General features: G+C 36.5%; 1 protein-coding gene across 1 annotated transcript; it reads right to left on the bottom strand.

Moving 5' to 3' along the window:
* Nucleotides 1-1,777: 1,777 nt before the first annotated feature.
* LOC132295519 (protein OSB2, chloroplastic-like) lies at nucleotides 1,778-27,091 on the bottom strand. The gene is made up of 8 exons (XM_059793815.1): nucleotides 26,513-27,091; nucleotides 25,697-25,853; nucleotides 21,194-21,287; nucleotides 18,655-18,758; nucleotides 18,273-18,420; nucleotides 13,980-14,083; nucleotides 13,750-13,897; nucleotides 1,778-2,173 (listed from the first exon to the last, which is right to left on the bottom strand). Exons 1-8 carry the CDS (start codon nucleotides 26,938-26,940, stop codon nucleotides 2,151-2,153), a joined length of 1,206 nt encoding a protein of 401 aa, XP_059649798.1. The 5' UTR covers nucleotides 26,941-27,091; the 3' UTR covers nucleotides 1,778-2,150.
* Between the last annotated feature and the right edge of the window lie 248 nt (nucleotides 27,092-27,339).

Raw genomic sequence — 27,339 nt, 5'->3', positions numbered from 1 at the left:
ATTGACCCTTTTGATTCAATCTTCATTACCTAACTGGAAGGATTGGTCTGCCAATAAAACAGAGCCATGATTGTCCCTTTCTGATGCTTAAGCTTCACAAAGATCTAGATTATTTGTGACAAATGTTCCAAGTTATTCTCATTGAAATACACACAAACTCTATCACACAAATAGCCCAAACAAAGACAAACAAACATTTCACTATAACATGGCTACTGCGGACCCAAAACTAACAATAAGGCTAGTTCCCTGTAAATGAACTATGACATGGATTTGATACACAACAAAATTTGTATAATAACAGTACTACAAGCTGTAGCATGGAAAAGTGAGTACTCAGAGCAACATTGCTAATTTTTGGCGGACCCAATTTGAGCACTTTATCCGTCTGAAGTTTGATATTTTGCACAGCAAAACAGGCTCAACAAAGTAAGATCTCTCTCTTTTTCACAAACACCAAAGACCAATAATTCTCTCTCTTAAAGAATCGTTCAATGCCCTTCGCTATATTGAAGACATCATAAAAACATGCTTAGTAGATAGGAGAATAAAACCCCAATTTCATCAGAAAAATCATTGATTACGTTTTGGATGGTTTTGATGGTAATAATATCACTTGAGTTATTCAATCAGAAAGCAGCCTTCTAAACAGACTACCAAATTGGGAACTGGCATTGGATTTTAGGAGCTCATGTTTAAACTTTAAGAGCCCAGACAACTGGTTTTGGGAATCTGCGAACCGATCTTGGACTTTTTTATCTTACTGAGAACCATTTCAAAACTAAAAACCAACTGTTAACTTTAAAAGCCCCCAAAAACAACAGTATCCATAATGGCATGTTGTAACAGGTGGGCGCTTGCCCATTTATCTAAAAGCTCGAACTGTTAGGTAAGGCTGCATACCCACCCATTTATACCCAATCTCTTTCCCATCCGATTCCGATGTGGGACAAAATGACCCTTGTTACATTCTCCCCCACCCAAACTCGCAACGCCCTCGTTGCGGTTGGGCCACCCTGCCTACCCGGGTGAACTCACCCGGACGCCTTCCGGACCGGGCGCTTGGCGTGGCACCGGATCAAGGACTGGGTTTGGCTCTGATACCAACTGTAACAGGTGGGCGCTTACCCATTTACCCAAAAGCTCGAACTATTAGGTAAGGCTGCATACCCACCCATTTATACCCATTCCGATGTGGGACAAAATGACCCTTGTTACACCTGTCCAAATTAAAATCAAATATATTTTTTCAAATTAAAGTCCTGAATTCGTAAAGATAAGAGTTTCACAAACGTTCAAGTGTGACTAAAAATCATAAAGAAACCTAAGCATTGATTTTCAAGTTGTTCCGGACCTGCCTTGTCTTCAACTCTTTCTAAAGAGTACAAAAAATAATAAGGTTTTAAAATGAAAAGCGGTGCTAAAGTTTAGAAGAAAATTTTCAAAAATTCATATAAAATCCAATACTCGTCTACCAAAATTCCTTTAAAGCTAGACTCAAAATGCTAAAACAAATGCATTGACCTGCTTCAGTGGAAAAAACATAGGCTGAAAATAAAACAGTCAACGGAATTTGGTCCTCTGGAATATTTAGAGTGATAATAAAATCTCAGTGCTTTTAGGTTTTTAGAAACTAGACACAAGGAGCTTCAAATCTGGAAATTTTTATAATTTTCCGATGTCACAAAATTAGTAAAAATATGAAAATATTCCAACCGCAACAATAACTCTTCTTTTTCAACACCTCAATTATCATCTCTAGTTCAGACAAACCATATGCCACCAATAGACAAGTTTATTTGATTTACTCACAAGTTAGTTTTCAAATGCCAAGCACAATTAAGAAAAACCTAAAAACTTCATCAACTATACATGAATAAAAGTATAACTGGCTTCTCCATAACATACATGGTATAGATCATTGGCATACAAATACTAGACATTTTAAGAGTTCCCAAAACAGATAAGATTCTACACTGGTAAAATCCGACCATGCATCGTACCATAACCTGATTTTTCCTATACTTGCAACACAAGATCTGATTCATCAATAAGACAAACAAGGCACCTTGTAAACCAGTAGCTGGGCATTATCATCAAAAGCAGCATTCCATCAACAAGATTTAAATCTTCACATAGCACCAAGATGATCACCACACGCGCATCTCAACACCTGAAATTATTAAGGAGTGAGACGATGCCCAGTAGAGAAGTCTTAACAATTACTATAATGGGGTTCGAATGCTACATGAGTAAAATAAAAGAGAATGAACCATTGTTGCAAAACATAAACAATTCCAAAAGGCTTTTAAACTGAAAACACACAACTTTGAGATACAAGTTCAAAAAAAACACGAGACTTATATAATTGTAAAATCCTTGCTTGTTAAATTCCATCTTAAATTTTCCATCAGTAAATGCATTTTATCAGACACATCGTGGTCCTCCGAGAGGTACACACCAGCCAAACTTTCGCACCAGAGTGGCCCCAACTCTCAATACCCAAACAAGGGTCTACCACGCGGGTTTCAGGTCTTTCACCCTTGGGTAACTCATACCCCACTTATCTCTTTACGGATTTCACCCTAGGACCGCAGCCTTATGATTTTTGATTCAATGCATTCATCAACATCCTCTCAGTTTAATTCCCAGCAAAACAATAATTTTATCAATGTAGAATTTCAATTCTAAATACAATTATGTCAAACAGTTAATGGTCCATTCCCTGGTTTGAAACCCCAAAACAGAACATAGAGATGAAGCATTTTTTTCCCGTTAAAGATCCAACCTTTTAAGCTAAAACCAAATTTTTTAAACACAATTTTCAAGAAAAATGCTATAAATCAAATGCAAGATATATGAACAACAATTCAATAATCTAAACATTCCTCTTTAAACATGCAGAGAAAATAAATCAGGTTTGGAACAATTTAGAGAAAGATCAAATCAATTTCACAAGAATGGAAAAGCACCCACAATAGAAGAGTCAGATTTCCCTACCTAACACACAAGTTTAGTGATGATCCTACAGTTCCCTTGCTTCTCACTCCACTTCTTCTCCTCCTCTTCCTTTCTCTCTCTTTCCCTCTCTAAACTCACGGCCAGATCTCTCTTTTTCTCTTCTGTTCTTTCTTTTGTTTCCTCTCTCCCTCTTTTCTTTTCACATTTCCTAAAACAGTACAGATGTATAGGGACTTGGCCCATACGTGTCTTCTATCCCTTTGCATTAGATGGACACATGTCCTCCATGCTTTCCTCCTCCACTATTCCTAGTCAAATTATTTCTGTCCTTCAAGGTGTACCATATCTTTACACAATTTAGTGAGTACCAACTATAAAAAAAAAGGAATAATTATTTAAATTAATTCCAAACCAACCCATTAAACAGAAATAATTAAACAAAAATAATTAACCATATAATAAATATTTAAGATATCGCAACTTGATTAAGGCTTTTCTACGAAATTTGCCAACACTAAGTCCTAACACACACTACACAATCCAGAATGGACTCTTAACAACTCCATAGGATTTAACTCAAGCAACCATACAATTTGTTGTCTTTTTTGTTTTGCGTGTGTGGGTGGTTGGGTGAGAGAGAGAGAGAGAGGTGGAAGTAGTTAGATATAGTTGATGCATTGCAAAACCACAAATATTTTATATTAATAATTGATATTTTATCCCTTTTTTTACATCACAGTGACTTGATAGTTGCATGACTTTTTTACCCTTATTCTCTCAAAAAAGGCGAATTAGGGTTTTTCAACCTAGGTGGCCGGGACGTCGATCACAGGGATGGAGGAGGGCCAATCCTCCTCCCCTCTACTGCCAGTGGGTTCTCTAAACCGGACTACAAGCCCTACCACCTCTTGGTGTCGTTTCTTCTCTGAAACGGCATCCGATTTCAAGAACTTAACGTACCATAGCAATATACATGGGAAGAAAGTTTCTATCTCTGAAGATGATGTTGCTGATGAAATCAAGTTCTGGTCTTCTTCTGTTGTAGGATATGTGATGGGAAAGAAGCCGTACTATCACTATTTTTAAGTCATTTGTGGAGAAACGATGGTCCAAGAATTTTTCTTTGGTTTACTTGAAGGACGGTTCTTTTTGGTTTGATTTCATGATGATTTAGATGTTATAAAGGTGTTATCTCGCATCCATACATTTAAGGGTCGACCCATTATTCTTAAGAAATGGAGCAAGAATGTTAATCTTGTAAAGGAGGTTTTGGAATCTGTTCCAGTGTGGATGAGAATTTACGATCTTCCAGTTCATTGTAGAAAACAGCAAGTGGTTTCTATGATATGTTCTTCCTTTGGTAAGCCGATCTACATGGATGTTTCAGAATCCAATACAGACAAAGGAAGGTATCTACGTGTAATGGTTGAGGTCGATGTAAAGGAAGAACTTCCTGATTCAATGGCAGTGGATATACATGGGGTTGACTGTGTTCTTGAGTTAGAATATGAATGGAAGCCTCAGATTTGTACTCTCTGTCAAAGAGTGGATCACGTCAAGGAAAAATGTCCACAAAATGTTATACAAGCTAAACCTAAAAAAGTTGTAGAAAAGTGGACGGTAAAGCAACAAGGCAAACTGGTCAATTGTGATGAAGCCATTGTGTTTGAAGAAATGGTTCATAAGGAATCCTTGATAAATGTTGTTGAACCACTTGTTACTACAAACACCTTCCAGCTATTGACCATAGAACAAGAAGATGATCAGGTGGAGGTTATATCAGAGACTAGGGCTGCGGTTACAATGGATTTGGAGGCCAATTTTGCCCACATTCCATCACAAGAAGAAGTGGTGGAAGAAATACAGCTTCATACTAGGGCTGAGAATCCTTTAGAATTGAAGGCAATTCCCACCTCAATTCATTTACAACAGTCTAATATTTCTTTGCCAGAAGAAGGAGCTGTGAAAGGGGATGACAAGGTTGTTCTTTTTTTTTTTTTTTTTTTTTTCTTCCTGAATGACAAGGTTGTTCTTACTACAAGTGCAGTAGGGGTTGATGTTGGTAAAATACAGCAGAAGAACAATTTGACAGATGAAGGAGTTGTAAGAGGTTCTGGCAAGGTTGATTTTGCAGATTCTGAAATTGCCAAAATCTCAGGGAAAACCAAACTCATTTCACATAAGGGTAATATTTCCTTAATAGAAGAAGGTACTGTGAGTGAGGCTGATAAGTGTGCTGTATTGATTGAAAGGGTTGAATATGGTAGCTCTACTACTGCTAATTCAGGGAAAGCAAGGTATAATAAGGCAAAAGTCGATGATTGTGGTGATCCTAAGGAGAAAGAAGTGATTAATATCTCTGAAGAGGCTGCTTCTCAAGTTGATTTAAAGCCTTCTATTATTAAGAACAAGAATACTACAGGGTCGTTGGCTACTTCTAGAGCTAGAAGTAAAGGGGGTGCTTCCCATCCTCCAAATTCTAAATGATTTGTTCTTGGAATGTGAGAGGCTTGAATAAGCCTAGAAGGCAAAAAGAGGTGAGGCAATGGATTAAATCAAATGATGCTCATTTTGTCTGTTTACAAGAGACTAGGGTGAGAAGGCCTAAATTTGATTCTATTTCCAGAAAAATTAACAAATCTTGGAATTGGCTTCACAATTATAATTCTTATGACTTAGGCAAGTTATGGATAGGTTGGGATCCGATAATGTTCTCAGTTGCTGTGCTTTCAAAATGGATCAAAGTATTCTTTTGCAAGTTCATATAATCCAGACTGGAGAGGTAATTTTTTGTACTCTAGTGTATGCCTCAAATTATGTTACAGTTAGGAGAATATTGTGGGATCATTTGATTATGCAAGCTACAATGGTTACTGGTCCTTGGTTGGTTGGTTGGTGATTGGAAAGCTACTAGATACCACTCTGATAAAAAGGGAGGGCATACAGTTCCTCAAATACTCCTTGATGATTTTAATGAAAGCCTTCAGAAAGCAGGCCTGGTGGAATTAACTGCTTCTAATGGAGAGTGGACTTGGTGTAATAGACAGAGAAAAGATAGAAGAATTCTAGCTAAAATTGATAGGGTTTTTACAAATGATGCTTGGCTTCAGCTTTTCACAGGTACTAAAATGTCTTACTCAGCTTCTACTTCTTCTGATCATTATGGGGTCATTATCAACATCTTTAAACAATTTGCTAGTGGTCCTAAGCCATTCAAAATGTTAAAAATCTGGTGTTTGCAAGAGGGTATTGTGGAAGTGATTCAAAAAGCTTGGGATGATGAGGTTTCAGGGAATCCAATTCATATATTGCTCAAAAAGTTGAGAAATGTTTAAGGCAGCTATAAAGTATTGGAACAAGACTACAGTTGGAGATATTGCAGAGAAGGTTATTCAATCAAAGCAGCATTTGGAAGATATACAAGTGGACCTCTTAACTTCCCCTACAGATGTCTTATTTAATGAAGAGCAAAAAGCTAGAGACATCTATCAGGATGCTGTCATCTCAGGAGATTCTATATGCGCAGAAGTCAAAGGATTTTGTGGTTAAAGGAGAATGATAGATATTCTGGTTTGTTTTATCCTAAGTTGAGACAGCATCAACAATTCAATGCTATTACATCTATTGAAACTGATACTGGCCATGTTTCTACAGATCCATCTGTGGTTAGTAAAACTTTTGTGGATTATTATCAAGATATTTACCAAGGTGCAGAGGTTGATAGTCCATTTGATATTCAAACTAGGTATTTGTTATCAGCTGAAGATCAATTGGTTTTGGATGCCCCTATATCTAATGAGGAAATTAAAGATGTTGTTATGAATTTCAAACCTGATAAGGCTCCAGGTCCAGATGGCTTTCCTGCTCGATTTTTTCAATCTTTTTGGTCCATTGTGGAGACTGAAGTGTGTGCAGCTGTTCATCACTTTTTTAGTTCAGGAAATCTGCCTACAGGGGTGAGTAGCTCCTTTCTTACTTTGATTCCCAAAGTAGGTAATGCTGTTAAGCCAAAAGACTATAGGCCTATAGCTCTTTGTAACTTAGTTTACAAATTCATTTCTAAGATTTTGGCTGTAAGGCTTTCTCTGGTTTTGACTAAATTAATTGGTTTGGAGCAGAATGCCTTTATACAAGGTAGAAAAATTCAGGATGCTATTATCATGGGGCATGAAATGGTCAGTGAATTCAAATATAAGCATCCTATTATGGCTCTGAAAGCTGATATCTCCAAAGCCTTTGATTCAGTTTCTTGGAGTTTTCTTTTAAAATCTTTGACAGCTTCTGGTTTTTGTTCAAATTGGATTAAGTGGATCTACAATCTTCTGTCATTTACAAGATATTCTGTCCTCCTTAATGGCTCTCCTGCAAGATCTATTCAACCTACAAAGGGGCTGTGTCAAGGATGACCTCTTTCCCCCCTTCTTTTCACTATGGTGACAAATCAACTCACTCAATTCATTAACTCTGAAGTTGCTAATGGGAGGATCAAATTATCTCATACGGCTTTGAAGGCTGGTTCTACTACATGTCACTTTCTTTGCAGATGACCTGTTGATCACATGTAAAGCTTCCATATCAAATGCTAGATCCTTGCAAGGTTTGCTTAATATCTTTGGTGAGGCCTCTGGCTTGAAGATTAATTAACAAAAGACAAGTGTTATTTTTTCTAAGGCTGTCAGACGAAGAAGAACTATACTTGATTTGCTGCAATGCAAAGAAGAGTTGCTTCCTTTGAAATATTTAGGCATACCTTTGTGTTCCATAGGTCTAAAGAAAGCTCATTGCACTGTGCTTATTGACAAAATTTCAAAACAGCTCACTATTTGGAGTAACAATTTACTGTCAGTTACAGGGAAGGCTGAGTTAATTAAGACAGTTATTACTCCAATTTGTTTATACTGGTGTAGCGTTTTTCCCTTGCCAGTTAATGTCCTAAATCACATTCAAAAGTTGTGTAGAGACTTTCTGTGGGGCAGCAAAGAGAATATGAAGAAATTGCATCTTATGAGTTGGGATTTAATGTGTAGACCTAAAAAGGAAGGAGGGCTGGGTATCAGAAAATTGCTTAATTTACAGCATACTTCCCAGTGCGTTTGGGCTTGGAATTATTTGCAAAATTCAGACAGAATTTGGGTTCCATGGTTCAAGAACAGGTACTCCTCTACTTATTGGAATGCAGTTCCAAAGTTCTCATTCTATTCTTTGGAAGAACTTGATTAATTCCAGGGATCTTATGCATCTCAATATTAGTTTTTCTATTGGTACTGGGAATAGTTTTAAGATTTTGAAGACCCTTGGTGTGAAGGCCAAACAATGATTCAGAAATTTGGTCATAGAATTGTTAGAAGGCTGGGGTTACTTGGGATACTCCTTTGTCTAATCTTTTGGACAATGGTGAATGGAATTTGGAGCTTTTACAAAGACATTCTGTTTCGGCCAATTAAGGATTATGTTCAGACTTTGATTATTTATGCAAGAGCAGATCGTCATATGTGGGATGGAGGTCCTTTTACTTTCAAATCAGCTTGGGAAAGTTGCAGAATAAATCATCCAGAGGTGGATTGGTTTAAAGTTTGTTGGGGAAAATCTCGGCCTAGATGGTCTGTGTTTGGTGTTTTTCTGTTTCAAGATAGGCTTCCTACAATGGTAAATCTTCAGAGGAGGAAGGTGCAATTAGCTTCAAGGTGTTCTTTATGTCTACAGGAGTGTGATACCAGAGACCATCTTTTTGTTGGGTTGTTCTTATGCAATTAGTTTCTGGAAATGGATTGTGGATATTATGGGCTGGAATTTTGATATTTCTTTATTTTCCACATTAGAAGACTTGCTATACTGGTTCTCTCAACAGACCAATAAGATGAATTATTCAATTTTTGTGGCTGCATTGTGGAGCATTTGGCAAGAAAGAAATGGCAGGTTGCATGGTCATATATTTAGACTTCCTCAAGATGCTGCTAGACAAATCTTATTTGAAGTTCTTGATATCTACAATGTTGCTATTCAAGATTTCTCTAGATAGTAATTTTGTTGATTTGCTTTGATTTGAAATTTTCATTTTAAGAATTGATCTTTCAATTCTTTTCAGAGGGTATGCCCTCTGTGTGCCTGTAATTATTCTTTTTCCTTTTTTATACAAACACCAATTATGAAAAAAAATATATTTTATCCTTTTTTAATCGTGAAACAAGTGGCATGCTTAGCCCGAAAAAAATTAGCATGGATCCTGTAGGAAATAATTATATTAGCAGTCTCATCACTACCTCCAAAAGTAAGAGAGTGACTTTGCATTCCACATAGTAGAGATAATTTTGCACATAAAAGCTTTGTAGTGTCAATGATTATCATATTATAAATGATATCATTAAGACTTCATATCTAGAGGCCTTGAGTTATAGGATTAACCAATGAATATTCTGTATGTGCTCAGTTGAGCAGACAACATCAAATGGGCGTCCTTAAAATGTTGAGATGGGCTTTAAAGATTGAAATTTTGAAACTATAGTTGATAGTATAGGCACTCATTCACGAAGTTAAGCCTTAAGCCTATCTCCGGGAATGATTCTAAGAAATACAACTCAGTTTAAATCTACATAACAGTTGAAAGTCCTTTAGACTTTTATCAGGTTTCCAAGAAGTAGGTTGGACTTAATTTAACCTAGCAATGACATCCCCTATATATATTTTTTACTATTCAACCAATGGACCAACTTAGGAAAAACTATTAGGATGCATGTGAGGCAAAATTTGACTCCGATTTTGATAGATTTTGATTAGTCAAAATCTGATAATTAAGAAGTACATGAAAGAGTTCTCCAACAATGTATCATAAGACAAACCTTCAAAGAAAAATGAACATTTCCCATCATTAATTCCAAAAATTGACCTACACATGGTATTTTGTAAAATCTCTCATAAACCACTACATGTTTTTAGCCCAACCAATTTTAAATGAAAGCAAAAGTCCTAAACTTTCTAATAATGGATCAGACTTTAGATGAGGGACAAAGTTATTTTTGGGTAAATAAAAAAAACAAAAATCCAAAAATTTAAAATTGAAGACAACAAGAACCCAACAGTCCATTGTTGAGCAAAGGGGTTTCTCATGAGTGCCATTGGACACCTTAAGGTGACATTTGGACTTTTTTTTTTTTGATAAGTAGACATTTGGACTTTTTTTGTTTTTTTTTTTTGATAAGTAGACATTTGGACTTTAAGCCTTCAAGAGCCCATGACAACTCATTTCAGGATTTCATGGTTTGGATTCTGATTTCCACATTTGCTTCAGATCCCCAAAAGTTCCTTCCTTAAGTGTGGAAACACCCCAAAGAAATCCAAAAACCTCCTCAATATTAAAATGAAAGAACTTGGAGGGCCAAGAGAGAATTAAAATGGAAATCTTAGCCTGGAGATGCATAAATACACGCCCTAAATCTCACAACAGACCGTATGGATTTTCTATGCACTGCCTTTGAGAAAACTCTGAAAAACTGCAATGGTGACAAAGCTCCTGGACCGGATGGATTTTCTATGTGCTTCCTTCTTCATCATTGGGAGGTGGTTAGGAAAGGGGTGATGGACACTTTTCATTCTTTCATTCTCAGGGCCGTTTTGAAATAAGTTTGAATGCTTCATTATTGCCCTTATCCCCAAGAAGGGGGAAGTGTTGTCAGATGTTAGGGACTTTAGACTTATCAGTTTCGTGGGCTGTTTTAACAAACTAATAGCTAAGGTTCTAGCCTTGAGGCTGAGGAGTGTTATGGATAAGATTATCTCAGAATCCCAGGATGCCTTTGTCGGGGGTCGACAGATTCTAGATTCGCTTATTGCCAGCGAGTGTGTGGATGCCAGATTAAGGCTTTTGCTTTACATGTTGGAGAGGATGGGGTTTGAGGAGATGTGGAGGAAATGGATTGAGTTTTGTATTTTCTCAGTTCTAGTGAACGATTCTCCGACTGGTTTCTTTAGGAATTTGTGTTGTTCGAGACAGGGAGACCCACTTTCCCCTTTTTTGTTCATCATTGTGATGGAGGCTCTCAAAAGGTTAATGAGGAGGGCAGTGGATTTGAAATTTATTAGAGGCTTCAGCGTGGGTAGAGACCCATCCAATCAGTAGGAGATATCCCACTTATTGTTTGCCGACGATACCTTAATGTTTGTGATGCAGATGAGTCTCGGATGAGGTATTTGCATTGTGTCCTGGTATGCTTTCAGGTTGTCTCAAGCCCGAAATTCAATATCGGGAAAAGCGTGTTGGTTCCAGTGTGAGAGGTTGTGGATATCTCCCTTTTGGCAGATATTCTGGGATGCGGTGTTGGACACATCCCCATTTCTTACTTGGGGCTGCCCCTAGGAACATTGTCGAGGATTGTAGGTGGTTGGGACCCAATTGTTAAGAGTAGAAAGAAAGTTGCCGGAGTGGAAGAAGCAACATCTTTTGAAGGGTGGGAAGATTACCCTTTTGAAGAGTTTGTTATTGAGACTTCCTATTTTCTTTCTTTTTTCAGATTCCTTCCTCTATGGCAATGAGGATAGAGAGGCTCCAGTAGAACCTTCTTTGGGGTGGTTTGGGGAAGGAGTTCATCTTTGTCCATTGGGAGCATGTCTACATGCCGATTCAGTTAGGTGGTCTGGGGATCCGGAGATTGGAGCCTTTTAATAAGGCTCTTTCGGGAAGTGGCTTTGGAGACTCAATGATTCTCAAGGTGAGGATCCCAGCTGGGGTGGGTGTTTGAAATTCATCAGGAAGGTGTGGGATGAATTTTCTAAACAAATCAGATTCAGGGTTTAGGGGGCACATTTATCCGTTATTGGGATTTGGGAGGACAGTGTTTTCCAGGCTCGTCAGGATTGCTACGGATAGGCATGCTCTGGTTGTCAATCGTTATCACCTTGATAGTGAGAAGACAACTTGGGATGTGTGCTTTGTGAGGCATTTGTTGGATTGGGAGATGGGAGATGGGAGATGGGAGATGTTTTCAAGCTTTTGACTCTGTTGTACCGCCAGGAGGTTGTTGTGGGTGAGGCTGATTCCTTGGTATGGATTCTATCTTCTCAAGGGAGGTTCAATGTTTGCTCCTTCTATAGAGAGCTTTTAGATGATCCGGCTGCAGCTTTCCCCAGGAAGGCAGTGCGGCACACCAAGGCCCCCCTAAAGGTGGCTTTCTTTTGTTGGATGACCGCTCTTATGGGGAAAATTTTGACCCTTGACAATTGGAGGAGGAGACAAATTAGTGTCAACTGGTGCAGTATGTGCAAGAGGGGTGAAGAGACGGTTGATTATCTTCTGCTGCATTGTCAGGTTGTTAGGGCCATTTGGGGTTTGCTTTTGGCTTTGTTCGGGGTCCATCGCGATATGCCTCAGACTTCGATAGGTTTGATTGAGGCTTGGAGAGGTTGTATAGTGAACTCCCCAGCCCACGAAAACACAAGAGGAGATCCTTTGACGGTGAGGAGCTTCCAATTGGGCAGCAGAACTTTTCTTTTCTTAGTTCTCTTTTTTGTTGGGTTGCTAGGTTGAATTGCAAATCCTTGGTAGTAAATATGGTTGATTTTTAAGACATACTGAGAGATTAGGGGCCCTAATCAGCTCTTCTTTTGTTTTTGCGGGGCACGTTCCCTATTTGAACGCTTTCTAACACAATCGTACTTATCCTCCCCAAAAAAAAATTATATTCCTATATAGGTGATTTTGCTGTGCTTTTGCTCTTTACCATTTGGTGCAATGGTACAAGCCAGACTAATAAGCCTGAGGACACTGCTTCGAGTTTGAGAGCAATCACTTTTGTGTAAAGAAAATGCAAAGGTCAGGTCTATCTCATTTATTCCCACCCAAACATCCCATGCCGGGTAATGGCCATTTATAAAGACCTGTAACAACAATTATTTTCTTCACCTTTTTGAACCCTAAATTTACAAGGTGCCCACAATCATAACCCACTATATAACTACTTGTCAGCAATACCCGCAGTTTTCAAGATTCATCTCCCTTTTTCTCTTGCTTTCACTTTACTATATTATTCACCCATTGTAAACTAGAACCTTCAAATATATGCTGGTTAAACCAGGAATTCAGAAATAAAGAAGTCTTAAGTTTATTTTCCATCCAACATAAACTCATAAGTTTCTCTCTGAGAGGGAAAAAACTGTTAAGGTTGCAAAATCAGCGACTTCATGCTTTATTTACGTGAAGTATACTGCAACTCCCATGAGAACTCTGATTTGGACAAGGGCTAAAGATCTAAAATATCTTCACATCAGCAAAAATTCAATGTGCTTCATCTCGTTTACTTCTGCCACATCTATACAAAGTACATCAAAAATACAATTGAACTTCGACGCATTTCATTTGTTCCACATTAGATAAAGCCTACTGTCATATTATTATAATACATAAAGAGCTGAGGAAATCTCATTCAAATTGAAGAATGCAGAAAGCCCAGCCGTACATGTTGCTATTAGTACATACAACAAACAGGTTGAGAAAATTTAGTGTCAACTTCTCAACAGTAACATGGGGTTCTAACAAAAATTTGCCAAAGGCAAGAATTTATGTGACTATTGTAACACTAATATGTGGTAGATCTATTCTACGCAATCTTCACGCCAAGTTTCTGATACAATATCAGAATGTTTCGACAATATTCTACGACAGTTCTGAGACAATCGGTAACAATGTGCTCAACAGGTGGTCATTTGGGTGCACTGACTTCCAAGTTAAAACAGTAATTCATGTTACAAGTAATGTCAACCTACTAATGGAATGAGAATTTCATCATACTTAATACTCACCTCTACTCCCTTTTACTTGTTTCATTCCAGGAGGTTGAACATCAAACTCCAATCCTTCAAGTTTTGTAAGGAACCATTTTGGAGCCCTGTCAATCCAGAGTGCGAGACCACTATCCTTGTGTTTAAAATCTGGATAGTTTGGTTTCACCTAGAAAGCAAACAAGGGAAGAGTAAATTTCATCTACAAAATCCATGCGGCATATAACAAATATCAGGAGCGAGGTACTCACCAACCCATTGAGCTTATTTTGACGGTGATCCCACCATCTTTCTGGATTTTTGAGGAGCTCACTCCAAGAGCTCAATGCAGGGTCTCCTTTTTCTGACATACTAGCTGGAAGAGAATATACAGACATATATATATATATATGTACGCATATAGAAAGAAGTCACTCTAAAATCTCTGACTAGTGTCAACAATATAATAATCAGTGGTAACAACAGAAACTGTAGACTACCAGAAGTCACACAAGAAATTGTGTTCAAGGAAATGATCACCAAATTGGGTCGGCATGAAGAAATAAAAACACGAGTATCTTATTAATTCAAAATGTTCTGTTTACTTGTTTATCATTTTTAACCTTAGACATCAAATAATTGCTTAGCACAACTAAATTCAGGTGCATATATAGAACACCAAGAAAGTAACTAGCCTAGTACAGCCTAGAGAATACCAGCCCAACCACAACATTCACGCACTGTGCAAAACGCCACGTTCCACCTCGGCGGGATGCGATAGGAACATGCCACTTTGATGCCGCATATATTGAGCTAATCATGTAATTGCAGATACTTTCTTTGAGGCCTCTATGCAGCTCCACTCAGGTGTGCAAAGCATGGTCTGCATTTGAAGGCTAATGGTGGCAGAAAGTTTGGGATGTGAAATCTGACAACCATATTACCCAAGGCTCTGATCAGTCTTCCAAAAAATATTTTGAAAGTAACTAGCCATTAAAATTACCATTATTCCTTGTTTGATTTTTAGTTAATCAGTTAGACTTCACAGATCCCCAAGTAATTGGGAAAAAGGCTTGGGTGGTGTAGTAATAGTAGTTTGATTTCATAGATCAATATATGCACACAACCACATAGAACATAAAATAAATAGAGCAGACACCAGATTTTTAAAGACCCATTTACAGCCTACAATCTTCTAGCCCTTAAGCTTTTCAACTAGCTCCCAAGTTTGGTTCTAATGAAGAGACTCAATCTCCTCACTCACGACAAAAGACCACTGTGCTAATTCTCCACCCGTGAAGGCCTCGTGATAAGTATGCGGTACCTACTCATCAATACTCTGTGCCAAACTAAATGCATAAGCAACCGAATCAGCATGTGAAATCTCATACTTTTGAGGTGGCTTAATCTCCCTCCTTGAATTGTCTCTAGCTAAACTATTCTGCTGCAGTTATGCATCTTCATCAGTCCGAAACTGCACATGCTCATCATTCAACCGTTCAGGAACATCCTCTAATTGAACCTCTACATAGTTCACCTACTCACTGACACCCTGAGCTCTCGCTGAATCAACTACTTCCTTCTGCGGAGTAAGCATCGCACACTCATGAAAGGTCACGTCACTACTAACAAGAATCTTCTTTCCCGAAGCATTTGGGCACCACAATCTGTATCCCTTGACCCCAGGGCTCATAACCAAGAAATATGCATTTCTTTGGCCTCGGTTCTAGCATGAGAACTAAATCATACCTCCTCTGGAGTCTTTCAGTCAATAACAGTCAATGGAGACCGATTCACTAGGAAATAGGTTATAGAAACAACTTCAGCCCAAAACACTTTGCCTAACCTAGCAATGGACAACATACATCGTGCTCTCTCCAACAATGTTTTGTTCATTGTTCTGCAACTCCATTCTGCTGTGAAGTTTTCCTCACTATGAGGTGTCTCACAATCCCACGAGCATTGTTGTTAAAGGCTCGCCTAGGCTCACGTCTAGGCTTGAGGCACAGGTTTAGTGCCTGTTGTTATCTCAGGCTCACTGATGTTTACTAGGCGCGCGTCTCGGTTGCGCCTCGTCCTGTTTGTGAGGCACGCCTCGTTGATATTTGTTTAAAAAAATACGAGTGTTCTATTTCTTAAGCCAAAAAGGATACTTTTGGCAACTTAACAAACAAAAAAAAAAAAAAAGGCCATGCATACGATAAAAGGAACTTTTGTTCAAAAGAATAAAAAAATAAGAAAGCCCAAGAGTCAAAGTGTTAATCGAACAGCAATAGAGTGAGATTGTGAGACGAAGACGAAGCCTTAGTTGCAGAGATGAACGACGAAGACACATCAGTTCTTTCTTTCTTTTTCTCTCTTCTCCACTAGATCTCTCCTCTCTTCTTATCTTTGTTTACATTTCTCTCTTCGTCTAGTTCTCTTCTCTCTCATGTCTTTTTTTTTTTTTTTTGGCTCTGTTTTTTGCTTCTTCTTTTTTCTTGTTAACACTTTTTTTTTTTTTTTTTTGTTAACATATTTATTTCTTTTTGTGATTTGTTTTGCCATTCAAAAAAACACATTTTGCTTTGCCTTTCAAGAAAACAAATTTGTGCTTTGTTTTATGGTTGTTGGAAGCTTGTATAGTTGATAGATTTACTTTTTTATATTTGATATTAATTTTTAGAATATTGATATGACTTATGAGATATGAATGTTATTATGGTAATTTCAATTTTCAATTGTGCACCTCACTTCACTCAGGCGCGCGCCTCGCCGTGTGCCTCGCGCCTAGGCTCCAAAGGAGCTCTAGCGCCTTGGGCCTTTAATAACACTGCCCATGAGTGTTGCAAAACTCACTAAATTCTAAGTCGTTGTCTGTCCTCAAAACGCTTGATTTGTTTTCCAGTCTGCTTCTTAATCAAGGTCTTCCACTGCTTGAATGTGACAAAATCCTCATTCTTGTGCTTCAAAATATCAACCCAAACTTCCTGATACAACCATCAATCAGCGTCATCATAAATCTAACACCACCATGTGAAGCAACCCGAGACGGACACCAAAAATCAGAATGGATATAATCCATTGTACCCTTGGGCCTGTGAATTCCCATGCTGAGCTTCATTCTGCACTGTTTCCCGAAAACACAATCCTCGCAGAAATCCAGCTTCCTAGTTTTTTGACCACTAAGCAAACCCTGATTACTCAGAACATCCATCACCTCACTCATATGCCAAGCCATATATGCCACAATCTAGTAGTATCAGAATTCAAATCTGAGAACAATACTGCAACTGAACCTATGACTGTGCTACCCTGCAACGCATATAAACCATCCTGCTTCAATCCAATTATTACCACAAGAGCACCTTTTAAACCCAAATGACTTCATATCCAGACTTGTAACTGCACCCGATGGAATCCAGCGTACCCAAGGAAATCAAAATCTTTTTCGATTATGGTACATGCGTGACATCAATCATTGTCCTCACTATGCCACCATACATCTTGATTTGAAATGTACCGATACCTACAACCTTGCACGACACATTATTCCCTATCAAGACTTCCCCTCCATCAATGGAAAATAAGAGGTAAACCAATCCCTGTTCGGACAAATGTGATACGAGAAACCCGAATCAAGAATCCACTCATCGCTAGCCGCCGACAGAAATCATGAGAATGCTACCACCATCTGAATCATTACCCTTTGCAACAGCCACTATTGCCTTCAAAAGATTTTTCCTTTCCCTTCTTACACGGGAAGTAATGCTTACGTCCATGGCGAAGATCCAGCGAAAGATTTCACTACGCGAAAATCATGAGATTACAAGTTTCAAATTTCAACCCCCAAACCTTACCTCTCGCTTTCACTCTCTTTCTTGCGATTTTTAGAAAATCACTCTATCCCACTCTGAACCCTAAAAACCCTTATATATCGGGCTACAAGAGAATATTAAACAGGATCCAAGACCCGCAAGCAAAACAACAAGTCAAAACATATCTTCGCATCAGCCAAAATTCAATGTGCTTCAGTTTGTTTACGTCTGCCTCATCTATAAAAGTACATTAAAAATACAATTGAATTTTGATGCAGTTTGTTTGTGCCACATTAGATAAAGCCTACTGTTATACTATCTTGTTAGTACATAAAGAGCTGAGGAAATCTCATACTATTTTGTTAGTACATAAAGAGCTGAGGAAATCTCACTCAAATCCAAGAATGCAGAAAGACCAGCCGTACATGTTGCTATCAGTACATACAACAAACAGGTTGAGAAAATTCAGTGTCAACTTGTCAAGTGTAACATGGAGTTCTAACAAGAATTTGCCAACGGCGTGAATTTATGTGACTATTGCAACACTAATATGCGTTAGATCTATTCTAGACAATCTTCACACCAAGATTCTGATACAATATCAGAATATTTTAACAATATTCTACAACAGTTCTGAGACAATCGGCAACAATGAGCAAAACAAGTGGTCATTTGGGTGCACAGACTTCCAAGTTAAAACACTAACTCATGTTACAAGTAATGCCAACCTACTAATGGAAGGAGAATTTAATCATACTTAATACTCACCTCTACCCTCTTTTACTTGTTTCATTCCATGAGGTTGAACATCAAACTTTAATCCTTTAAGATCTGTCTGGACCCATTTTGGAGCCATGTTAATCCAGAGTGCGAGACCACTATCCTTATGTTTAAAATCTGGATGTTTTGGTTTCACCTAGAAAGCAAACAAGAGAAGAGTAAATTTCTTCTACAAAATCCATGCGGCATATAACAAATATCAGGAGCGAGGTACTAACCACCCCATTGATCTTATTTTCACGGTTTGTTAGTACCTTGCTCCTGATATTTGTTATATTTTGGTTTCACCTAGAAAGCAAACAAGAGAAGAGTAAATTTCTTCTACAAAATTCATGCAGCGTATAACAAATATCAGGAGCGAGGTACTAACCAACCCATTGATCTTATTTTCACGGTGATCCCACCATCTTGCTGGATTTGTGACAAGGTCTCTCCAAGAGCTCAATGCGGAGTCTCCATCCTTTGACATACTAGCTGGAAGAGAATATAGAGGTATATATATATTATATATGTACGTATATAGAAAGAAGTCACTCTAAAATCTATGACTAGTGACAACAATATTATTATCTGTGGAAACAACGGAAACTGTAGAACACCAGAAGTCACACAAGAAATTGTGTACCAGGGAATGATCAACAAATTGGGCGTGCATGAAGAAATAAAAAACTAAAGTGTCTCATTAATTCAAAAAGTTCTGTTTATTTGGGATGGGGGCAGAAAGTTTGGGATGTGAAATCTGACAACCATATTACCCAAGGTTCTGATCGGTCTTCCAAAAATTATTTTGAAAGTAACTAACCTTTAAAATTACCATTATTCCTTGTTTGATTTTTAGTTAATCAGTTTGATTTCATAGATCCCCGAGTAGTTGGGAAAAAGCCTTGGTTGTTGTTGTAGCAGTAGTTTGATTTCATAGATCAATATATGCACACAAACACATAGAACATAAAATAAATAGAGTACACACCAGATTTTCAAGTAAAAAACCCTAAACAGGAACAAATCAGAGGACACGAGTAAGATCTTTGACCAACTCCTTTGAATTTCTCTCTAATAAATTTGTCAAACTTTGATGGCTTTATGCTAATAGGAAGTCAGCTCTTTCCTAAGACAATATTATTAACTTTTGATACCTTTTTTACTTTCCTCCTGTTTTGGTAGCTTCAGATAAATCCCATAGATAGCCCATTTCAAAATTGGCCATGCATAAACACTATTTGTCCCGCTAATGCTATATATATATATATATAGCCCGTACGAGATTGTTGTGGAACCATTTAAAAGTGCTTGTATTTTAAAGCTTTGTTTTTGTAAACAGGCCCTAAATGTGTTTGATAACCAAAAAAGCATTTTTAAATCATAAAATAATTATAGCTCACTATACCTTTTGAATGAAGCTAAAATTTAGATATTTTAAAACTGCATTTTGAGTATAGGGTCGATATTTTAGGTAACCTTTTTTTATTAGACAATTTCATCCCTTTTATTTTTTATAAAGACAATTTTATTTCATTTTTTATAAAGTCCTGCTATTATCTTACTTATCAAAAAAAAAAGTCCTGCTATTATCAATATATATATATATATATATATATATATATATATATATAATAAAAATAATAAAAAAAAAGCATTCCATCAAAGAGCATTACTATATAATTAATAATAGAATTGCTTTAACAATATTGTCAACAAACAAATTAAAAAGTAATTTAATTGTGAAACTACTTTTTGTAGAATCACCAAACACTTAACATGCTTTTACTAAAAGAAATTTAATGACAATTGTATTAATATAAACGTTTTGTTTAGTTTTTTCATTACAACAGCAACGCCATACAGGCCCGCATATTTTTTATTTTTTCCTGGTCATGTCATACATATTCCATCTTAACTTCCACAATTACCAAGGTACCAACCAAATGTCTTAAAATAAATAAAAATAGTTGTATTTCACTGTGATCAGGTGCATAAACAACTAAAACTCCACTAAATCAAAATGGTAATAGAAGAGAAGTAAATCAACTAAGTATCAACTTAACTTCAAAAGATAATTTCAACAATTTTTTTCAAATTAAATGTGTATTTTGTATTGTAGATTCAATTTCAACGTGTAATTCAACAACTCAAAAGACCCATTTGTGCATGGAACAAAAACAAAACATATAATCTATACTACTATATATATAAAGTTATAAACAAAGGAAAAAGCCTCTCTACAAGAAGGTAAGGTTGCGTACATCTGACCCTGCTTAAACACCCGCAATGACGAGAGCCTTGTGCATTGGCTAACAATATTTGCCGACCCCTTTCATATGGGATTAAGGCAAGGATGATTATGATATATATAAACAAACACACACACGCAAGAAAAGGGGGAAAAAAAAAAGAAGAAGAAGAAATCATTTATCCCAAGTTACCCAATAGTCTTCCTAAGGTATTCAAACCTAGTTTGGTCTAATGATTTACTTAAGATATCCACAAATTGATTGTCAGTGTGTAGTTTTTTCAAGATTAATAAAATTATGCTCCACTAGTAAACATATAAAATAATGTCTAATACATATATATTTAGTTCTAGAGTATAACACCAGGCTCATGGAAATATTAGTTGCACGACTGTTATCACAAAAGATAGACATTATTTCTTGTTTTATTCCATAGTGCGCTAGCATTTGTTTCATACATTGAAATTGTCTACAACAACTCTCGGATGTGCTATATATTTCACTGCTCTTGTAGTTTTAAATGAATGAATCCTGTAATCTTACTACGAAAACTTCGGGGATGGACAAAAGTTCTAAGGCTTCCATAGGTTACCTTCCAACTAAGCTGAACTTTATGATTTTTCACAAGGCTGCAAAGAGGAAAAAAAAAAAGTTTGATAATCTCATAGAATCGCTTACCAGAACTGATAGTCTTTTCTTCTTTCTGGCATGATGCAGAGGATTTCTTCAGCTTAGATGAGTGTTCCACAAAGTCCACGCTACGCACCATAACCTGCACGGTCATATGTTGGAAATCGGGAATATATTAATAACAGTAATATCACGGGGAGAGAGAGAGGGAGGGGGGATGCCAAGCAACAGTTTTTCCTTTTCGTTTTTACCCTTTTCAGATGACTGGAAAAACGGAAACTTAAATAACAATGTTAAGAACAATCATCCACAGTTTTTGCCTTAATAAAATTACTATTTGTTTATAGAACTTCTTTGGGTAAATTACTCGGTGCTCCCTTGAGGCTTGCCCTTCCCATGGATCAAACTTCGTAAAAATCACTTTGGCTGTCTGGCAATACTGTATGGAGCAGAGTCAGCGATGGAGCTAGAAAATGATTCGAGAGGGGGCCGCCTTAAAAAGTGATAATATGAAATATATATATATATATATATATATATATATATATATATATGTATATGTATATGTATATGTATGTATTATCGTAATAAACAAAAGAACTTTAACTTAATAGATATTTTAAAACTAAGCGTGAATCGATAGAAATCTAGCATTCGAAGTTGCACAAAACTATAAAAGAGAGGAAAGAGAAGAACAAGGAGAAAGAGAGAAAATTCTTCATCACTCACTAAATTTTTTATTTTAAAAACCGTTTGTACAATCTATGCGATATATACAGAATGAAATAAATTTTCCGACAGAAAATGTTACAGAGAGAGAGAGAGAGAGATTTGTGGGTTTAGTGAAAGCTTCAAAAGTTGATTTTGTGAAATTAAAAGAGGGAGATGATTGTGGTGGATTTTGGGGACATGTATAAAGGGTTTTGTCAAAAAAAATTAGTGGGGGCATTATTAGAATTTTGACAAAATTTTAGGAATATGATTTAAATAGGAAAAAAAATCAATGGGGAAGCTCACCCCCCACTCAACCCTTCATGGCTCTGTGCCTAAGCGGAGTGCTGGGCACTAAAAAAGACAAAATTACAACATTCATGTGGCAAAAATAAGGATGCTACGTTGGATAATAAGGATTACTAGAAGAGATAAGATAAATAATAAACATGTGAAGGGAACATTAGGTATGGCACCTATATAAATGATAAAATTAGGGAAAGTAGATCATATTCAACATAGACCCAAAGACGAACCTATTAAAAGAGGAAGAGTTGTTAGATTAAAAGGTAAGTAACAAAGAGGCCGACCAAAGCTTACGTGGGAGGAAGTAATTAAAAACGACTTAAAAAGTTTCAATTTAAGAGAAAATATGGTGTATAATAGGAAAGAATGAAAAAAAAGAGTTCACGTGGCCAACCCAATCCATATGGGATAAAAGTGATGATGATGATAACAACGACTTCTTTGACAGTCTAGCAACCCTAATGTCACTAAATTGCACATCTTTTTACCATTTTGCCCTCAATTTATTTTAATTCTTCTAAATTAAAATTAGCAAAATGATAGGTGCACAAAACCCATTATTTTATTAGTATTTTAAATAATTTAAATATTATTATATATAGGTTTTATGTTTTATAGATATAAATTCCAAAACGAGAAAAAAAGAAGCAAAAATGTGAGAATTTATGGTTGCATAAAGGATGGGAATTATTTATAACTGAAGAAGAGCGCCAGAAGCATAGTAAGAGAGATGGTCTAATGCATAACCTACTTCACAAGAGGTCTCAAGTTCAAGACTTGGTCGCAGCACAATTGCTCTATTTTTTATACATGGCCATTCAAATTCAAAATTGGCGCTTCATCAAATCAGAAAATATCAATTCAAATTGGAAAGCAACAAGATTTTAGGAAAATTTTATTTTTTTTATTTTCCCTCCTGTATTTTGATTTTCGAATTGCTTTCTTTTTCCCTTCCTAATTCCTCCCTTCTAAACTCTATAAATATGGACATATGTAGGGAGGTAGGGGGTTAAACAGAGTTAGAGAAAAAAGTGAGTGAGCGAAACAGAGCTTGCTCCCCTTGTATATATTTTTGTATTTCTTCTCATTCAATTGATGTTTTAGTTTTGTGTCTTTTATTTCTTGTATAATAATTCCTCCGGAGAGTATTCTTTTATGAATCTCAATAACAAAAACCTCACAATGAAGGTTGGAGGCTAGAAAATTAAAGGAAGGATTTTTCACGATTTCCAAATAGTGCAGTGGAAATACGGGGAATGCCTATCACTGTTTACAATAAATTTTACTTGAGAAATAAAGGAAGAATTCTTCGTGATTGCCAATTAATGATAACACGGTGAATGCCTGCCACTATTTATTCTTTATCAAGAGGTAGTCGTAGAAATTTTAGAAGAAGGTCTCTCAAGAAATATCCAATATATTTTATGCCATATTCTCCTTCATCTTTTCAAGATCTACTTGGACTGGTGGAGTGATTTATTTATTAGAGGAAAATTTATATAAGAAAAAATATACTATTTATTTATATTGATCCATGGTGGTGACTTCTTCTTCCATGACATTTTCCCCTTTAATTTAATTAGTTATTTAATAAATCAAAAATCAGCAAATAGTTTTAAAAGTTTTTTTTTTTTTTTTTTTCATCCCATAAATTCTGGTTTTGAATTTGAGTTAAGGAAATCTAATCTTGAATGTGTGGTTCGACCTTGCTTATTGCTATACAATTTTTAGTTTAGGTATTTGCAGATTTTATCTTTATTTTTGCAAAAGTGCAGAGAAACAACGACAAAATTCTATAATTCTACATTCGTTACAAAACTAACAAAATAATATGAAAATAGTGTCAAACCCCACCACCATAGTCAACAACATTGTCCACTATGGGCTCCTCCTCACAGCTTTAAAATGCATTGTTGACATATGGTGAGCAATTCTACCTTATAATCTCAGTCTACCTTCCCAACGCAATGTAGGATCCCGTCTACAAGTGGCTACCACGCTACCGCACAGACGTTTCCTCTCACGTGCACAGCTCAAGAACCCCACACTCATCCAATTTAACTCATTTGACCATTACAATTTAGACAACTTTATGTCAACTAGTAAAGAGTAAAATTGATTTCTCCAAGCTTTTTCACACATTTTTTTTTCTTACATAAAATTTCACTAGAAGGCGCCAACGTGGATGCAGCCATGTACTGCGATGTAAACCAAAAATAATAATAATAAAACTGTATACCTTTGTATCTCCAAAAATTCTACAAAGATATCACCTAAAACAACAGATTTTCAAATTGCACAAAAAAAGCAAATAAATCAACACAATGTTGACTCTTCTACTCAATAAGAGCAGCCTAATTCCTTCTTTCCAAATATATCACAAGATACAAAATAGAGTTACCTACACCACTTTAGATCCATACTTCTCAATCCGCCAACATAAAAACTTATCATACAATGAGGAAATACACACTAAATGCTAAAAAGAGAGACCAACAGAGCCCACATATCTTTAGTACAATGAATCAATAAATGATTCAGACTCTCCATTCCCCTTCCACAGTAAGCACCAGTTCACAATGATTTGTCTCTTGATTAATTTATGGGATAACTATACTTACCTGCCCTGCAGAAAGCCAGTTTTGCCCTTGAAATCAATGAAAAGATATTTTTATCCTATTTATGTCATATGAAATGACTTGAATCCCCCCAAATTGCCTAAAATAAATTGACAACAATGTCGATTTTGCAAGCCATTCATCTTAATCTCCCTCCTCTAACTTATTCTTCTTCCTAGCATCAAAGTATATGTGCACACACATATATGTGTGCACATATTTTGTTACTACAATATGATAGAATTCACCCACAAATATTCCACTTAAAACCCTTCCAAATCATCTTTCCAACAATCAGAACACTAATCAAATAAATTGATATGTTATGTCAAAACAGACCTCTTAGAGAGAAGACTAAACTCACCGATACACAGACATTCACAAGCCGTGTTCATATATATACTAACACACACACACACACACATATAGCGAATATGTGTCAAGGACCCAACCTACTCTGTTTTCCAGGTGCCAAGAAAGGGGTTTAGTCTCCCCTCTACCACCGAAAAATCACCAAGAAAGACTCGCTGGACTTCGGTACCAGCAAGAAGAATCAATCAGGTGACAAGATTCTTCCAACGAGAGAAAAATAGGGTATATTTGAGGTTTAAGGGCTTTCTTCAAAAGAGAGAGAAACTCAAGAGAGAACTGTTGAGAGTTTCCTGGTTTTGATTTACCAAAAGATAAAAGAGAGTTCCATGGGTTTGCATAGATTGATGGTGGTCACTGCAACAAGAAGTTGCAGACAAAGAGAGAGAGACGTTATTTAGTTTTAAAAATAATTTAATACATTCTTGACGGTAAAAATATCACATTCAAATTAAGCTGTTTATTATTTTGTAAGGTGAAAAATCAATTATCTCCACATTTTTTATAAACTTCAAATTTACAAACATTCTATGTTCCCGTACATTACCTGGGCATGTGCTCGGCTTTGGGAATGTGCTTGAATTTCACTTATAGTGATCTGTGGTTGATCTGCACTTAGTTGTCCAGTAATGTGAACATAATCTTCTTTCTTCAGATGATAATAAGCAATATGCGCTAGATCACCTTCAAATATTAACGGAATCCTGATTTGTGAAAAGAATGAAGCAATTAAATCGACAAAAGTTAGTATGACATGAAAATTCAAATAAACTAGTACCAAATTCAGCATTTTGAGTGTGACCTAGGAGTTTTAATTACAGTGAGCTTACAAAAAGAAAAAAAGAAAAAAAATATATATATATATATATATATATATATATATATATGTATGTATATATTTTATAGAAACTAGAAAATTAACTTATGTGTTTTTATAAGAAGAACAAATTCTTTTGCCACAGCCTAGTTTGTCATTTCAAACTCAAGCCAATTACCAAATGAGATGTCATTTTTTTATTGATTATTCTAAGCTAGTATTAATTAAATTGTAAGGGGAACCTAGTTAATGCAGGACCTCGTTAATTAGTTGGCCCAACAAAAAAAGCCACAACTTTCCAGCAACATAAAATGCACCATCAATTTGAATCATATATGGTCCTCTGACCACGAAGTACCAAGAGACAGAAACAATTCACACACTGCAACTAAATAACAACCCACTATACATTGATATGTTATAAATGTGAATTAACAAAAATTAAATATACATGAACTACAGCAAACTAGAAAAATAAACTGAAAGTAAAAAGTAACAAACAAAGAAAACACAAAAACTTAGAGAATGGTGGAGACAATTGAGTACCAAAAAGATGGATAATCAGAAGCATTGTCGCCCTTGTCGTCGTAGTCCTGTTGGGTGATTATGGTGCCAGCCCAGTACTGGCCGTCGGGGGAAACTTGAAACTGAACAGGAATGTGAACACGGCCGATCAGACTCACCGAATTCGCAACCTTTGCCTGAAACGGAATCTCTTTGGGCCTTGGCCAATCCTTCGCTTTCTTTTGAACCATTTCAGAACCACTCAACCATGATGGTGAGGATGATGATTGATGTGGTTCGGCTTTGGGATTCAAGGCGGTTTGTGTCTTCTGTTCGTAATGTGTCGTTGAGGAGTAGGAATAGTGTTGCAGAGTACGAACGCGATGAATTGATAACAGTAGACATTTCCTTGGTGAAGAAGAAGACGAAGATACAAGTCCTCCTGCGATTGCCCTCCTTAAAAAATTCATGGCGCCTGCCAGGGCTTACACTTTTGAAACTGGGGTTTTAGAAAACGCAACAAAGAACTGGGGTTTGGTTGATATTTATATCACGAAGTACTTTGGAATTCGTGAAGTTCGCCCACTCCCATTTGTGCGAAATTATTATAGCGGGTCGCCCTAATTTGAAACGATGGGATGGGGGCCAAATTCTAAGGGTATGTTTGGTATGGTGGGAAGGGAAGCCAAGGATAATATTAGTTAAGAGGGAAAGGAAAGGAAAGGGAAGGATAATTTTAACCCATGTTTGGTAAAAAATATATATATATATATATATATATATTTTAATAAATTTATTATTATACCATTTTATATTCCAATAGTTGCCTTCTTCCATTTGTAGATATGTTTGTCTTCCATCCATCGTGA

Source organism: Cornus florida, unplaced genomic scaffold (assembly GCF_030987335.1).
Source record: "Cornus florida cultivar Cherokee Brave unplaced genomic scaffold, ASM3098733v1 CherokeeBrave_3.0.0_Hap2_Chr02, whole genome shotgun sequence".
NCBI lineage: Eukaryota > Viridiplantae > Streptophyta > Magnoliopsida > Cornales > Cornaceae > Cornus > Cornus florida.
Note: the sequence above shows the minus strand (reverse complement) of the source record. Positions and strands in the feature narration are given on the sequence as shown.

Excerpts from the sequence above, each read along its gene's own strand:
- LOC132295519 (XM_059793815.1), bottom strand. The coding sequence starts at position 26,940 with ATGAATTTTTTAAGGAGGGCAATCGCAGGAGGACTTGTATCTTCGTCT. Across the intron at positions 21,288-25,696 it reads AAAGCCGAGCACATGCCCAG|GTTATGGTGCGTAGCGTGGA; the intron begins GTAATGTACGGG and ends ATGACCGTGCAG. Across the intron at positions 18,421-18,654 it reads AAAATAAGATCAATGGGTTG|GTGAAACCAAAACATCCAGA; the intron begins GTTAGTACCTCG and ends TTTGCTTTCTAG.